Source organism: Lissotriton vulgaris, chromosome 5 (assembly GCF_964263255.1).
Source record: "Lissotriton vulgaris chromosome 5, aLisVul1.2, whole genome shotgun sequence".
Taxonomy (NCBI): Eukaryota; Metazoa; Chordata; class Amphibia; order Caudata; family Salamandridae; genus Lissotriton; species Lissotriton vulgaris.
Genome location: NC_141693.1, coordinates 1,270,170,700 through 1,270,185,258, shown reverse-complemented (window position 1 = coordinate 1,270,185,258; position 14,559 = coordinate 1,270,170,700). Strand labels below are relative to the sequence as shown.

The 14,559-nt window shown below is 45.3% G+C and overlaps 1 protein-coding gene across 1 annotated transcript in view; it reads right to left on the bottom strand.

The window, feature by feature from the left end:
• Positions 1 to 365: 365 nt before the first annotated feature.
• The window catches only part of LOC147712440 (uncharacterized), a 105,861-nt gene continuing 91,667 nt past the window's right edge, over positions 366 to 14,559 (bottom strand). Inside the window, exons 7-8 of the mRNA XM_086923114.1 lie at positions 3,530 to 3,697; positions 366 to 1,701 (exon numbers count right to left, since the gene is read on the bottom strand). Of these exons, the coding sequence (XP_086779240.1) occupies positions 662 to 1,701; positions 3,530 to 3,697 (1,208 nt within the window). The 3' untranslated portion in view covers positions 366 to 661. The remainder of the gene's footprint in view (positions 1,702 to 3,529; positions 3,698 to 14,559) is intronic.

The following is a 14,559-nucleotide window of genomic DNA, read 5'->3' as shown; positions in this document are numbered from 1 at the left end:
CTTGGGTGAGCAAACGTTTTAAGCATTATCTTGTGGACTTCAAGTTCTACTAAACTATCAATGGAAACAATTCAGGAAATAACTCCAGGCAATCTGTTTATTTGAGGCCTCACTATTGATTATTCCCAATAGTTTCATAGCATAGATTTACATCATCATCTAGTGCATAGGCATCAGTTTTGGTCTGAACACACATTCTTGAGCACCACTGTTGATAGTTTCACCTACAGTCTACAGAGGAGACACTAATAATGAGCCATTTACATCTAAGGTGCTCTCTATATAAACTGCAACAAACTGCAGTCTGTTTGCAAACACGTACTAGGTAATAGAAGTTCATCTTCCAAGAAAGATACACGCATATATGAATTTTAAACGTCCACTGGTATTTTATTGGCACTGCACATTGCGTTTTTATATAAAAGGTCAAATACAAACGGTGAAGACTGCCCAGAGTGTGTGTGCACTTCACCGGTTGTCAGCGCATGAAGATGGAGATATGAATTAATTCATTGCTGGGTGATATAGAGTGGATCATGTATAAAACAGAAAACACATCACTAAATTACTCATAAGTAAATGTAGGGGTCTATGAACATAACTAGAGACTGTCTAGACCACCCCCAAATGATTTAAAGCTGCAAGGATGTGACGTTATTCTTTATCCACAGTGGATTGGTGCATCTGCGCTCACAATAATCTCAGCCACCTGCACCCCGATATATTCCCCCTTGACATCTTGGACATTTATTGTGTCATCCTCAAAGATAGTTCTCATTTTTCCTGTCCAGGGTATGTCAGCAGTGTAGCGCGTTCCCGTGACAAAGTATTCCACAGAGTACTTAGGCCTAGCTTCAAGTTTGGCATTAATACTGTCAGTCCTTGATTCCATTCGCCTACCTGCGGTACCCACAGTAAAAGTGGTGGTGACAGAAGTGGAAACAGACATATCTCCAAGACCTGGGATGCCTGCACTTACCTCAACGCTAACTCCTATCTCAATGGAGGATTCAAAGCTCCAGCTAGATTCTGTTTCAATAGTAAAGGACAACTGCCTTTCAGCATAAACAGGTGGGCTATCTTCGGGAGCAGCACAGTTCTGCACTTTGGTTCGGGCACTCAATTGTAAGGGCTCCGTTCTCAATATTTTCTTATCATTGAAGTTATATTTAATATCATAAAGGACTACTTTTTTGGTGGGCTTGCTATTATGGACTAAAACGTACTTGCTCTTCAGCACGTATGCTGGGATATCCATGTCCCCGTGCCTTTTAATACCAGACATAGCATTGAGGGTTTGACCTTCTGGATTTATTGGAGATGCTTTCCAGATGCTGACATCATCCCTTGCCCCACTTCCAGCATCATTCCAAACCCAGGTCCACTGTGCCGGAGTTACATACTCTGCTTTAACACAGCGGAAGTCATCAGCAGAAGGAGCTGCATAGTTCCCTGTAGCTGCGTAGCCAGGGGCTACATAACCGGGTGGACACACAGGACGCCATATGGCACCATCCCTATTAGCTCCCGAACCCCTATCTGTCCAAACCTGGACAAAAGAGGTAGGCTTCACCAGAGTCCCTTCCTTAATCTCCTTTGCAAATACTCCAGATGGCTTATTGTAATTATCAACGGCGATGTGGCCCAGGCTGCAGCAGTGGTCAGCTTTCCAGAAGGAGACATCTCGCGCTGCTCCGCTCCCTAGAAAACAAGACAAATACACTTGAGTCCAAAGCTCATACATCCATACTCATACTGCAAACATGTCCTTTATGTAAGTCCTGGCTGTTTTAAGAAGCTTCTCTTCCATATTTCAAGGCTTCCAAACCTTTTAATTACCGTTAAAGATCACATAATTCCTCCTTCATTGTGTAATTTTGACAGTATGTCAACAAGGATTGTAAGCAATAGGAACTCACAATAGGGGTACGACTTGTGAACCTCAAATTTAGGAGTTGATCTTTATTTTTATTTTTTTAATGAAATGGTAAAAAAGGGTTAAGAGGTATGGGGTAAGAAACGCTCCGAGTGTGCATACATAGTAGACCATAACTGTCAAATACAGTTGCTCATTATTTGTGTCAAACCACAAGTTTGTAAAAGCCTCACTTGACACATTTATCTTCATTCCACCTTTGGACCTGTGTTGTTTTTTGTTTTCCCTTTGTCTAAACAGTGAATTATCCTCTCTTGGTGGAAGCAAACTTGCAGATGGCCTAGAGGCCCGCAGCATATCTTCTAATTTAAATTTCACATATTTAGAATAAAGTAATGCATAAACAACCCTCATTCAGACCTAATACATGAGAACCTTGCCCAACTTGTCTGTGCACCCAAACATAGCTCCTCTGAAGTGAGCATACATTCTCGTCCCAGGATATAAAAATATGCAATACTATTCTCATCAGACTATCTTACTGATGTGTTAGAATTTTTTCTTTTCCATCTAATGTTTGCATAATTCTTAATTTGTTTACGTGCCTTCAGCCTTTTTGTTTTGTATTCTCTTTAATCTATTAAAACGGGCTCTCTTCTTGGGATGAGAAGGCTCTTTGAAATATGTGTTAACAATCATTCATCCTTGGGTTAGTGAGAATTTTATGATTTGCTCTGATGTGCCTTTCCTGCTCTACAGCCCAACGCACAATTCATGCCCCAGATGGGAGCCATTTTTAAACATAGACTGTCTCGCAGTGCAGCTAGAAGTAGCCTAGGGAGCAAGCATTGTCAAATCAAGATAATGGTAGCACCAACTCCAGGAGGCTTGTGTGGGCTGAAGCAGATCCATAAACTTGAATTTGACATAGTTATCCCTTCATCTAATTGACAGGTGAAATGAAAATGGTCTAAAGTACTGAACCACAACAGTATAAATAAAATGAAAGTAGTGGGAGGTTGTGCCCACCTCTGAAGGTGTTAGTTACAAGATGGCAGATCCCACTGAAATTCACAAGGGCAACTTATCTTGGAAGATTTGCTTTATGGAGACATGCTGGAGAGTTAGTAGATATGCATATTGAATATGTGAGTGGACTAACTTGGAACCTTGGGGAAGTGGGACGGTATGCACTCATAAAGATATTTAACATCAGTAAACACTCTTAAAAGAGCTTCAATGTTCACTATAGAAGAGAGAATCAGCTTCATCAATGTCTGCTGTGAGACAAATACTGCATCAATATCTTAAAACACACACAAACACGCTGATACTTACACTTATTCATATAGGATAGACTGCTTGACTAGATGCTAGTTACAGAGTGCAGTTTTAAGCGAATAATAGGGCCACCAAACGAATCAAAGGGAAAAACTTCTGGCCAAACTGATGCCCCTGAAAAGGACTAGGAGCACATTATTCATGTATCAAAATTTTCTACACGTGACTGGCTCTTCACTAACCATAGGAGGCAATCGGGGTCAGCAGAACTTCAGAAAATTCCCAACGTCCCTATATGCAAGCCCTCATCGGCTGTACTTAATCTGTGCAATGACCAAGAATTTATTGTGACCTTAAACACCTGCTTCTTACCTTTATCATCCCAAATGTGGACCATTTCTTGTGTCTGATAAAGAACCAGAGCAATGTCTGCAGAGTCGCCTTGTGAAGGGAGTGTTATTTTATCAGATTTCAGGATGTACGGAGTATCCGACGGTCTGTTATAGTTGCTTACGGATAAGAAAGACTCAGAAGTTAAACCTTTAAATGGAAAACATAGACAATGCAGGTTAATTTCTAATCGTTCAACTTTGTCCCCAAAATGCTGAAAGTTAAAGAACATTACTTATTTGCCAATAATAGGCAAAATGTTATTGTGCGGGCCAACTTTGAAGCAAAGGAAAGACACTGAAGTCATTATGGGAAGAATACTACTTTATCACCCACAAACTTTGTAAGTGCTATACCAGTTCTGAATGGCTGGTGGGCTGACTGTCACTGTTTGTGACTAAAACCTGGTCTCGACTGGCAGGAATATATGACTACTTTTACTTTGCAGAAGCGCTGTGGATTGGGGAGATGTCTGGCTAACAGGGCTGTACTGGGAACCAAAAAAAAACTCTGGTAAGTATGATCAAATCATACTAGACTGCACAAAGCAAGTAAACGAATATAGATTTCTAAGTACCATTCTACAGAAATGGCATAGAAAGAATATCAGCAAAAGGAATATCCAGAAAGTTAGTAAATACAGCTAAATATAGGTTGACTATTCTTTAAAAAAAATGACAAACTATTAGAGGTTTTCATTTCAAAGCAAGCAACATAAGGTACACAATCAAGGTTAATATTTCTCTGCCAGGAAATCACATGTACTGTCAATATTCATGGCCATTACCGGTCCCATTCTCCACTACTGTTCTCCTTTACATAGAAGACACATTTTCATTAGATCTTGTCGGCTGTCCGATCGCCCGGTTCACAGTCCAAAGACCATGGCTCCCAAAGTACAAATCCAGGAAGCTACCCCAATATTGATAACATTACTTCCGGGTCTTTTTAGATTTGATATATTTTACTTCACATATATGTATCTTCCCCATCCCTGTCCAAGTCTATTTCTCTAAAATTGGAGCTGTATCACTGACAAGGACAGGAGCACCGCTTTCAAAACCCACTGACCCGAACACACACAGTACCCAAAAGCCATCAAGAGTTGCAATAATTGGATTAGGTCCTTTGTTGACTCCCTGCCCCAACCCCAACACAGCAATACAACACGATCTAGATCCCGATCCCAGGCTAGTTGTTACACGGAGTAAGGAACTTAGACTGATGAAAATCCACAACATACAACTGAAGCACAAATGGATAATGAGCCAGGATAATGTAGACAGGAGCATGTTCTGATGTGCCATGAGAAGCTACTAACAAATGATAAGGACCACAAAATGCACAGCTCTAGCATATCGCATTAATGCCAACACCAACAGAAGCAATAATACCTTTGTCATGGTGAAGAATTTCACCTCACCAGTGGCCTCTTCCATCTCGATTACATTCTTGCAGGACCTCTGCTACAATATTCCTCAATTCTTTAGCAGCAAATTCACTGCCATTTACTGCAACTTAAACCCACAACTGGACACAACACACCTTGCTAAATGCCCCCTGATCTTATGCAGAAAACCTGCGCTAACCACATTGCCCATTATCACCCCAGAAAAAACTGCTGTCACCATGAAGTCCAGCAACTCAGGGGCCCAGTTAGACTGCTACCCTCACCACATCTACTACAGAGAACTGAAACCCATTGGCACCAGGATAACGTTCATTCTGTATGCCTTCACCGCTTCGGCAACCTTCCCAGATGCTTGGAAATTTGCAGCTGTACTCCCATTGCTGAAAAGACCCTCAGAGGACCCTTCAATGTACACCAACAATAGACTGATCTTACTGCAACTATTGCTGGCCAAGATCTTAGAGAAAATCGTCAACAGACACATCACCGAATATCTCAGTGGCCACTAACACCTCAATACCACTCAGTCTGTTTTCAGACCTTAATACAGAATAGACATTGCCCTCATCACTGCCAGGGTAACATCCGCATGAGTGGAGAACTCTGTCCTGCTGTCCTGCTCGCCATTGAACTGGTTGGGAGCCAACGCTTACCTGGGGAAACATCGTTTGGCAGTCCGGCCGCAGTGGAGGTGAGAGGCGCAGGCGAGCGGGACTGCGAGGACCAGCATTCCATCGGACATCGCCAGCTGGTTCCTCTTCCCGCCGCGCCGCGCCCCCTCCCAGTGCCGCGCCCCCTTTTCATATTTAGGTAAACCTGCCCACGCGCATCGCGGGACGGGCGCGGGGCGGCCACCGGGGCGAAGACCGGGCAAAGAGCGGGCCGTTCTAGGCCGTTAGAGCACGGCAGAGACCGGACCGGGCCACCCCTCTGACGCTCCCGGCCCTGTAGCTCCCCCTACATACTCCATAATGGCGACCAGAACTTCACGAAGTAAGTCCGCCCAACAAGGTACAAGCACTCTGGAAAAATTCTTCCCAAAGACGAGTAACCTAGCTAGTAAATGCTCGTCAATCCCAGAGGTGCAACTCGAGATGGGTCCGGAAAGTGTGATTTTGGATCAGGGGGATACTTTTTCCACAGACGCTAGTACACCGATTCCACTGGACGCCACCCATATGTCACTAATGGACAGTATTGATCAGACGATCGAGTCGGTCCTTCAGCAGTTAAGAACTCCCTTGACGCAGAGGGACAGGAACTCCTCCCGGCTATCTGGGATCTCTGACCATCCTGCCATTCCGGAAAGTAGGGGATCAGTCTTGCAAGACGCAGGCCAGGCTGACTTGCTTACAGACTCTGTAGGCAGCAGAGTGGAACAGCCTCCTAAAAGGAAAAGGTCCAGGAAAGCGAAGAAGGCTAAGAGGGCCAAAGTCGACACAATAGAGCCAAACCAGACTGACAGCATAGACATTTCTGCCTCTCCTGATCTCAACCTATCAGGGTCCAGGTCGAATCACATGGGCTCACCAGCTCCCGCCTCCCTATCCTTGCACCCGGGCCCTTTTATTTTTGGTGGGGCAACTTCTACTAGCACTGACTCATTAGTTAACTCACTCACAGACATCATGAAGAATTTGCTAATCCCCATCGCAGCTAAATTGGACGCCATAGAGTCCAGACTGAAGGCTTTGGAAAGTAGTCATCTAAGGAAAAGCCCTGGGACAGCCATAAATGTGATAAATGCCCCTCCAGTCCCCCGGGCTTCTTCGGGGAATAGTCTGCTGTCCGCTGCACCGTCTCAGGGCGCCAATATGGTGCTGCCAGGTACAGACGGTGCGCCTGTTCCCCAGACGCACCCTCTGTTACCTTCGGCACCCAGGCCCCCTGTCCCGGCACCAAGGAGATCTAAGCAAATTCCTGCGCCACAGACAGGGGGAGTAGTGAACCCTACTAATGGTCCTACCGATGGTCCCGCTCCCCATTTTGACAGGCGCAGGGTGGTTAATCTGCCCCCAGAAGCAGTTCCATACACGGTAATCATGGTGGGAGTACCTGAGTTAACTGGTGATATGAGGGAGCCTCAAGACTCGTTACGTAATAAGGTGATAAGCTGGCTTAGTATCAACAGGCCGCTGCCTCCTAACCTGAAAGGCGAGGTTCTGATGGTCAGGAGGATCCCTTGGATTGGTCATACCCCAAAGAATAGGGCAGGGGATTGCATCATCATAAGTTTCAAAAGCCCCCACGTAGCTAACTACATCTCCAACTGGCTTGTAAGGCCTGACAAGTCCAATATTGAACTAGTCCCCCTCTCATACTTCTACCCAAATGTAAGCAGCATAGAGGCAGGGGGGGAGAAGGGGTGGACTAGAGTAGGCTTTGCTGTGGATGGCTCACGCTATAGACCAAGGCACCACCTACCACATGCCCAGGCAAACTTCTTACATCATAATAGATTTTCCTGCCTAGACCAGGTCGACTGACCACAAACCAGGGAGACCTCTTTTAGCCCTGGGAAGATGGTGGATGACGTTCAAAGTCGGGTGGGAGAGAGTATAGCCCCTGTAACTGAACTTGGCCCGCAGGATAATGCTAAAGTCGAGGTGCAAAATCGGGTGGGAATGGCTGCAGCCCATGCAACTGAACACGGCCCGCAGGATAACGCCAAAGATCGACCACTTAACAGTGGTGACAGTCTGGGCTTACAGGGGTCTTTTCACAACATCGGGACTGACCATATCCTGCAACCCGGGGGGCGGAGTTGGCTGGTCCAGCCGCCATCGCGGAGTGCACTACTGCTCTGCCAGGAATTCATCCACCCACAGTCCTTGCGCAATCCCCTACTGTAGGTCAAGGCCCTCTACCAACAGATCAGGGCTTGAGAATTGTTTCATGGAATGTAGCGGGCATTGCAAATAAGGAAGGCACACCGGAGTGGGACCATTTAGTGGGCAGTAGCGACATCCTCCTTCTCCAGGAAACGTGGGCGAGGGACACCGCAACCAGGAGCGGGTTTGAAGTATTTGAAATCCCTGCCAAATGGGGTGGGAGGGGGAGGCCGTCAGGTGGTCTGGCAATCTGGATCGCGAGCCACACTGGGTGCCAGGCGGAACAGGTGCACACTTTCTCGCAGGACATCCAGTGTGTTCGGCTCACATGGCCTGGTAAACCATCATGGGCTATTGTGAATGTCTACTCGCGACCGGTTGCCGCGCCAAACGAATCTCCAACCCTAAACAACTTGTCCTCCTTCCTGGGGCAACTCCCGGGAGATCTCAAGGTGGTGCTTGGAGGAGACTTCAACTGCCACTTTGAACCTCTTGAGGGCATGTCGGAGGGTGCCCTCACGGACGAGGATGACTATTGGGGGTCCCACCCTCGTCTTCCCCCTATCCCAAAGCCTGGTCCCCCCTTGCAATACAACTTATGTCCCTTACCCTGAACCACGCACTGAGGGCTTGTAATGGTCGCACCCCTTCCGATACTCCCTCAGTGTGTACTTTCAATAGGAGGGGTCACGAGTCGAGGCTAGATTACATCATGTTAGACATTACACTCTGGCCCAAAGTCCTCGACTTTAGGGTAATAAACAGGTCAGATAGTGACCATAATGCCCTTTGTTTAAATATTCAGTGGCCCCTCCGTTTAGCGGGCAAAGTGGTAGAAAACCCAGGGGGAGACACGGGGGAATTGGTCCTCACAACCAACAGGCGCCGGGTTAAGTGGGGAAAGCTTGTGAGCTCAGAAGAGACCATTAGCAAGCTATACGAGTTGGCACTCCCAAGGTTTATGGAGGTGGACGCACTTCTAAACGCACCAAGAACCCCGGAATACAATGAGAAACTGGGTGACATCCACCAGGATCTTGTAAGAGGCTTGGCTGAGGTATTCTACCCAGTGGTGCCCAATAGAAAGAAAAAGACCCATGTTCCCACCTGGTATACCTCCTCTTGTAGGGCAGCAAAGACTGAGCTCATTGCTGCAATAAAAGAGGGGTCAAATAAGGCCAAGGTACGTGACCATAGGAAATACTATAAAGCTGTGATGGCGACTGCCAGGACCGAGTGGGACTGGAATCACTGGCAAGATCTTCATGATGCCCTAAAAGTCAGGGACTCCCTCAAATTCTGGGCCCTTGTTAATAATGGTATAGGGGAACTCAAAAAAGCAGTGGAACCCAATATTGCCCCCGAGGTTTGGGAGGCCCATTTTGGGGAGCTCTATCAAGACACCAACCCCTGCCCTGACACAGCCCTGTTTGCGCCCTGTGGCGCACAGGACTGTGAAATGGAACTATCCCTGGGGGAAGTGGAGGCAGCCCTGAAGCACTTATCATCGGGGAAGGCGCCAGGTCTGGATAGGCTACCTGGGGATTTGTTTAGGCATCACACGGACATCTGGGGCCCATACCTTCTTATTCTTTTCAATGCCATCCTAGGAGGTATGTCAATCCCCGGGTCGTGGCTGGGGGCAGAGATTGTTCCGATCCACAAGAAGGGATCTACTCTGCTCCCCGCCAACTACAGGCCTATTAGCCTAATAGATGTACCCCAAAAGCTCTTTGCGCACCTCATCCTTAATCACCTCCTGGACTGGGTGGAGGACAATGACATCATGAGCCCCCTTCAGGCTGGCTTCAGAAAGAACACGTCGACCATGGACCAGATCTTCCGCCTTCTCCTCCTATATTGGAAGACTGTAACTATAGAGGGAGGAAGACTGTACATGGTCTTCGTGGATCTGAGGTCAGCCTTTGACCTAGTTCCTAGAGGGAAACTTTGGGAGGTTCTGCAGAAGCTAGGAGTGCCCCCCCACCTCCTCAGTATTATCATCAGGCTGCACGAGAACAACTATGCACAAGTGAGGTGTGGGAGGGATGGTAAGCTCTCGGGCAAATTTCCGGTCCGCCGAGGAGTCAGACAGGGCTGTGTCTTGGCGCCGACCCTGTTCTGTCTCTTCATTAACAGTGTCATTCAACATCTTGACACTGTTGAGGACAATGATGCCCCGGTTTTGGCAGGCAGGAGGGTTCCGGCAATCATGTTCGCTGACGATACCCTCCTGCTTTCCAAATCCCCCATGGGGATCCAGAGGATTGTGAATGGTTTTGGCCTGTTCTGTCGTCAACATGGGTTGGAGGTCAACACAGAAAAAACTAAGTTTATGATCTTCAATCCCCCTACCAAAACCAGACCCAACCCAAAACTGGGGGAAGTTAGTCTTGAGAGGGTCTCGACCTTTATATATCTGGGGGTAACACTACAAGAAAACTTAGCTTGGGACTGCCAGATAGCGAGATCAAGGCTGAAACTATCCCAGCTAGCGGGCGCACTTCTGAAGGTGGTAAATAAGTCCACCTTTAAGCCTGTAAGCCCGGCCCTTGAAACATATAGATCCCAAGCGAAGGCAGCAGCCATGTATGGTAGCGAGTTGTGGGGTCACAAAGCAGGGAAGGCACTGGCAGCGGTGGAAAATAGTTTTCTGAGACGCCTACTTGCTCTCCCGCAAGGTACGCCACTCCTCCCCCTAAGATTGGATTTGGGGTTACACTCCATTGCTGAAGATCTCCTATCGAAACCCGTGAAGTTTTGGCACCGGATATGGACTACCGAGGAACTGTACCATTATAGGCAGGACCTTATCCATGTACTGAGGCTGAATGGTAGCAACAAAATCCCCTGGCTGGCCTATATTAAGTCAGAATTGTTCAGTTTGAACTTGCCAGACCTATGGGATGATCCAGCTCAGGGTTGCCAAAGGATCACGCGTAAAACTCTTGCCCAGCTCTACAAAAACAAAAATCTGGCTGACATGGATAATGCTCATAGCAGCGGCACCTTGACGGGACGTTTTATGGAATCCAAAAATTCTTACCTTTTTGAACATTTTATGGACTTTATTTTTCCTCTTTTGGCGAGGAAATTGTTCCTGCAATGGAGGTTTGGCACACTCCCCACCAAAGTATTCACCCATAAATGGACTGTAGGGGGTGATAAACTCTGTCCGTGTTGTAAAACCAAGGATGAAGATGATTTGCACATAATGTTTGTTTGTCACGCATACCAGAGTCCCAGGAAGCGCTGGATAGCACCGATGTGCCGAAACCTGGGTTTTCGGGAGTACCTACAAGCATACAGGGTCATTAAAACCAATACCCTGGGACATATTGTCTTTGCTGTTTCAAAATTCCTAATGGCAGCTTGGATAATAAGGAAGAAAATGTCCCCCTGAACTGGTACTACCGTGCATTCCTTACCCCATGCAGACCCTCCAGATTTTTTATATGTAAATACTGAGTATTATATGTACTGCATTTTTATTGTGTAATATATGTACTGTATTTTATTGCATCTTTTATGGCCTATGTGGCCGAAATAAAGAATTTTTGGAATTGGAATTGGTAACATCCGCATGACTCTGGATAGAGGAGACACAGAAGCCCTCCTCTTTCTGGACCTCACTGTCTCCCACCCTATCCTCATCCAACGCCTACACGGCATCGTAATCGAAGGACACACACTCTGATGGATCTGCTCCTTCCTGACTGGAAAAAGCCAGTCAATCAGCCTGGCACCGTACACCTCAGACACTAGCGACCTCTTCTATGAGGTTCCGCAAGGATCCTACATAATCCAGACCCTCATCAACACATACATGATCCCTCTAGTCAGCATCATCCAATCTCACAACATTAAGTCCTCGCCTACACCAATGACTCACAACTCATTCTCGCCCTCCCAGACAAGACACCCAGTACCCAGATCAAGTTCAATGCCTGCATAAGTGCTACACACATGAGCCTCCTCAGTTCTTGAATTCCACAAATAGTAGAAGATCTGTTTTTTTAAGGAGCTCCACTAGCCATAACTTTGCCTCAAATATGTTCAGCACCAGGATGCCTTACCAGGCAATAGTGTGTTCTGCACAACTGTATACCATAACATAAGATACATTGACAATATAAATATATCTAAGGTATGTAGGTGTGAACTAAAGATAAGTAAGTATTTATATACCCATTTATTCTTATTTTCATAGTGGTTGATATTCTGACATACAAACTTCCAACTTCAAGGAAAGTTTTGAAAATGTGCAGCTGATCAATGCATGTTACAACACACATTTTTAACACAATATTAAAAGAGCATTTTGCAACAATTCTAGAGGGAAACTAAGTGATCAACTCCAAAGGAAAAGACAGTAAAATATGAATATTCCTTTAAGGAATTTCTGAGCATGACAACAACATGTTTCCTCTCCTCCATTTGACATGCAGCTTGTAAGTGGGGAACTGCATGGGCACAAGAAGGAGCTCTCTCTCTCTCTGCCCAAAGTGCCAAGGGAGCTCTTATTAATTTCTTTAAAAAATATAAGATTGCATCAAATGTAGTTCCATGAAAGAATGCCTCTATGTTAAAAAATGAAATAGCTTAATTGCACCTAAGGTACTGGTAATTTTTTGTTGATATACATTTTTATTAGCACTTGTTTTCACCCGCACAACTAGTACAGACTTCTGTGTGGTAAGAATGTTTTTGAAAACCTTGGAAAGAAAAAAATAAACTATCCCTTCCCCTGCACTCAAACACTCACCTTATGATGTGCCTCCTGTCCAAGCAGCAAGTCTTTTGAGTTCATGACTGCACAGCCCTATGTTGTCAAATCATAGAAAAATAACTATCTAATTTGGAGCCATCCAAAATGTTCAGGGCTTTTAGGCTCTTGAGGCACGTGTGTTTTTTACAGTCATTACTAAAGATGTATAGCAAGCATCCCTATTGTTTGGAAAAGTCTCTTTCCATTCCCCTTGTTGCTGTGGGGAGCAACTCCATGCCCAGATTCAAACATAGTTACTCCAGACATTTATGCTCCAAAGGTAGTTGTTGTGGCCCCCATAAAAACCAGGATCGACTGTTTGGCTGCTGTGCTCTCGCGGCTGATGGGAGTGCAGGGCTGGACATTGGTAGACTTGTTTATACTGGGTCTGTCCACCTTACTCAAAAAGAGTAAAGTGATGCATCGCTTTGACAGACTTTCACTGCTCCTAGCCAAATGATTCATTATGCAGCACTAGGAATCTCCATGGGCTCCTAGAGTAGGGCCTTGGGGGAGGAGTTGCTGGTGGTGGGGCACAGTTGAAGGTGAAGCACTGTTGAAGGTGAAGCACTTAGGCAGGTGGAGAATAGGGGCCTCCCATAAGAAGCTAATCTCTTTTTTTATTGGAATGTCCTACTCAAACAGTTTTGATTACAAGTATCTTAGAAATCATGGGGATAGAGTAAACTCTACTAGTCCACTGGCATCAATAAGGTTCGCATGGTAAATCTTAGAACTAAGGGTGATGCTGATAGACACATATGAGATCGCGACAAGTGCTGTCGTTTCAGTGCTGTGTCCATATCCCTATAGGGGATTACCCTCCCATTCCTGATATTGAACTATCCCTGCATATATTAGTTGGGAGGCACTTACTCAGACATGCTGACACCTTCTGGGTTACATTGGACCCCTTAAGCGCCATGTTGCTTAATTATTGGTCAACATCAGGACCACCCAAACTTGTTTGGGGGTGGTTAAGGGAGTTTTGGGATTGTTATATATTCCCCTCTCTTTCGTCATTATCATCATATCCCTATGATTGCTGTTTTGTACAAGACTTAAGATGCTTTCCTTTTTCCACTTATCCATACCTGCAACCAAATCTGTATCACCAGAATGACTTGTATAATGACAAATACTAATTATTGCTGTAAATTGTGTTACACAGTAAAATCAATGAAAATGTTTTAAAAATAAATTATAAATAAGAGATAGGAAATAAGGCGACCTCAGTTAGAATTCTGATGCTGGATGTGCTAGATGTCTCAGTGATATCACTTCGGGGCATTTGGCTAGAGCAGATCCAATGAAAGCCACCACATTTGTTAATACCATAGCACAAAAGTTTGTCAATCTGGGACAAGACTAGAGCACATCAGTTAGTGATCCCTCTTCCCCACATCCCTTCCAGAATGCCGGGATCTTCCCACTTCCCATTTTCGCCAATCACATCGGAGTATAATGTGATGCATTAAGTATGTTCAGTAGGGTTTCCCTGCCCCCTGCTTCAGAGGCAAAATTGTTAGCTTGTTCCAATATTTCCCCTCATTGCTTCTGGTCTAATGATATACACTGTGCCTTTTCCCAAGAGCGTTGGGATGGGAATGTATCTTTCCCTGCTTTAACAATCATGTTAGAAATGGGGTCTCTAGTTGGTAGAGGTATGCACCCTGTCCAAGTAGGGACCACCACTCAAGTGAGGGTAAATCAGATACACATCCTATATTAACTTGCGCTTACCCTCTGGAAGCTTGGCACAAAGCAGCAAAGCTTAACTTAAGAGGCAATGTGTAAAGTATTTGTGCACACTTTGATTTCAGTAATGCAGTGAAAACATCACACATAGACTCCATATAAGTTTAACAAAATAGAGAATATTAATCTCATTAAAACAAAACCAAAACAAAAAAATCCAATAAGTAGAAGTCGAGATATTAATTTTTAAAGATTAAAAGCAAAAACAGTTCTTAAAAGCCACTAATGGTCAAAAGGTTACTTG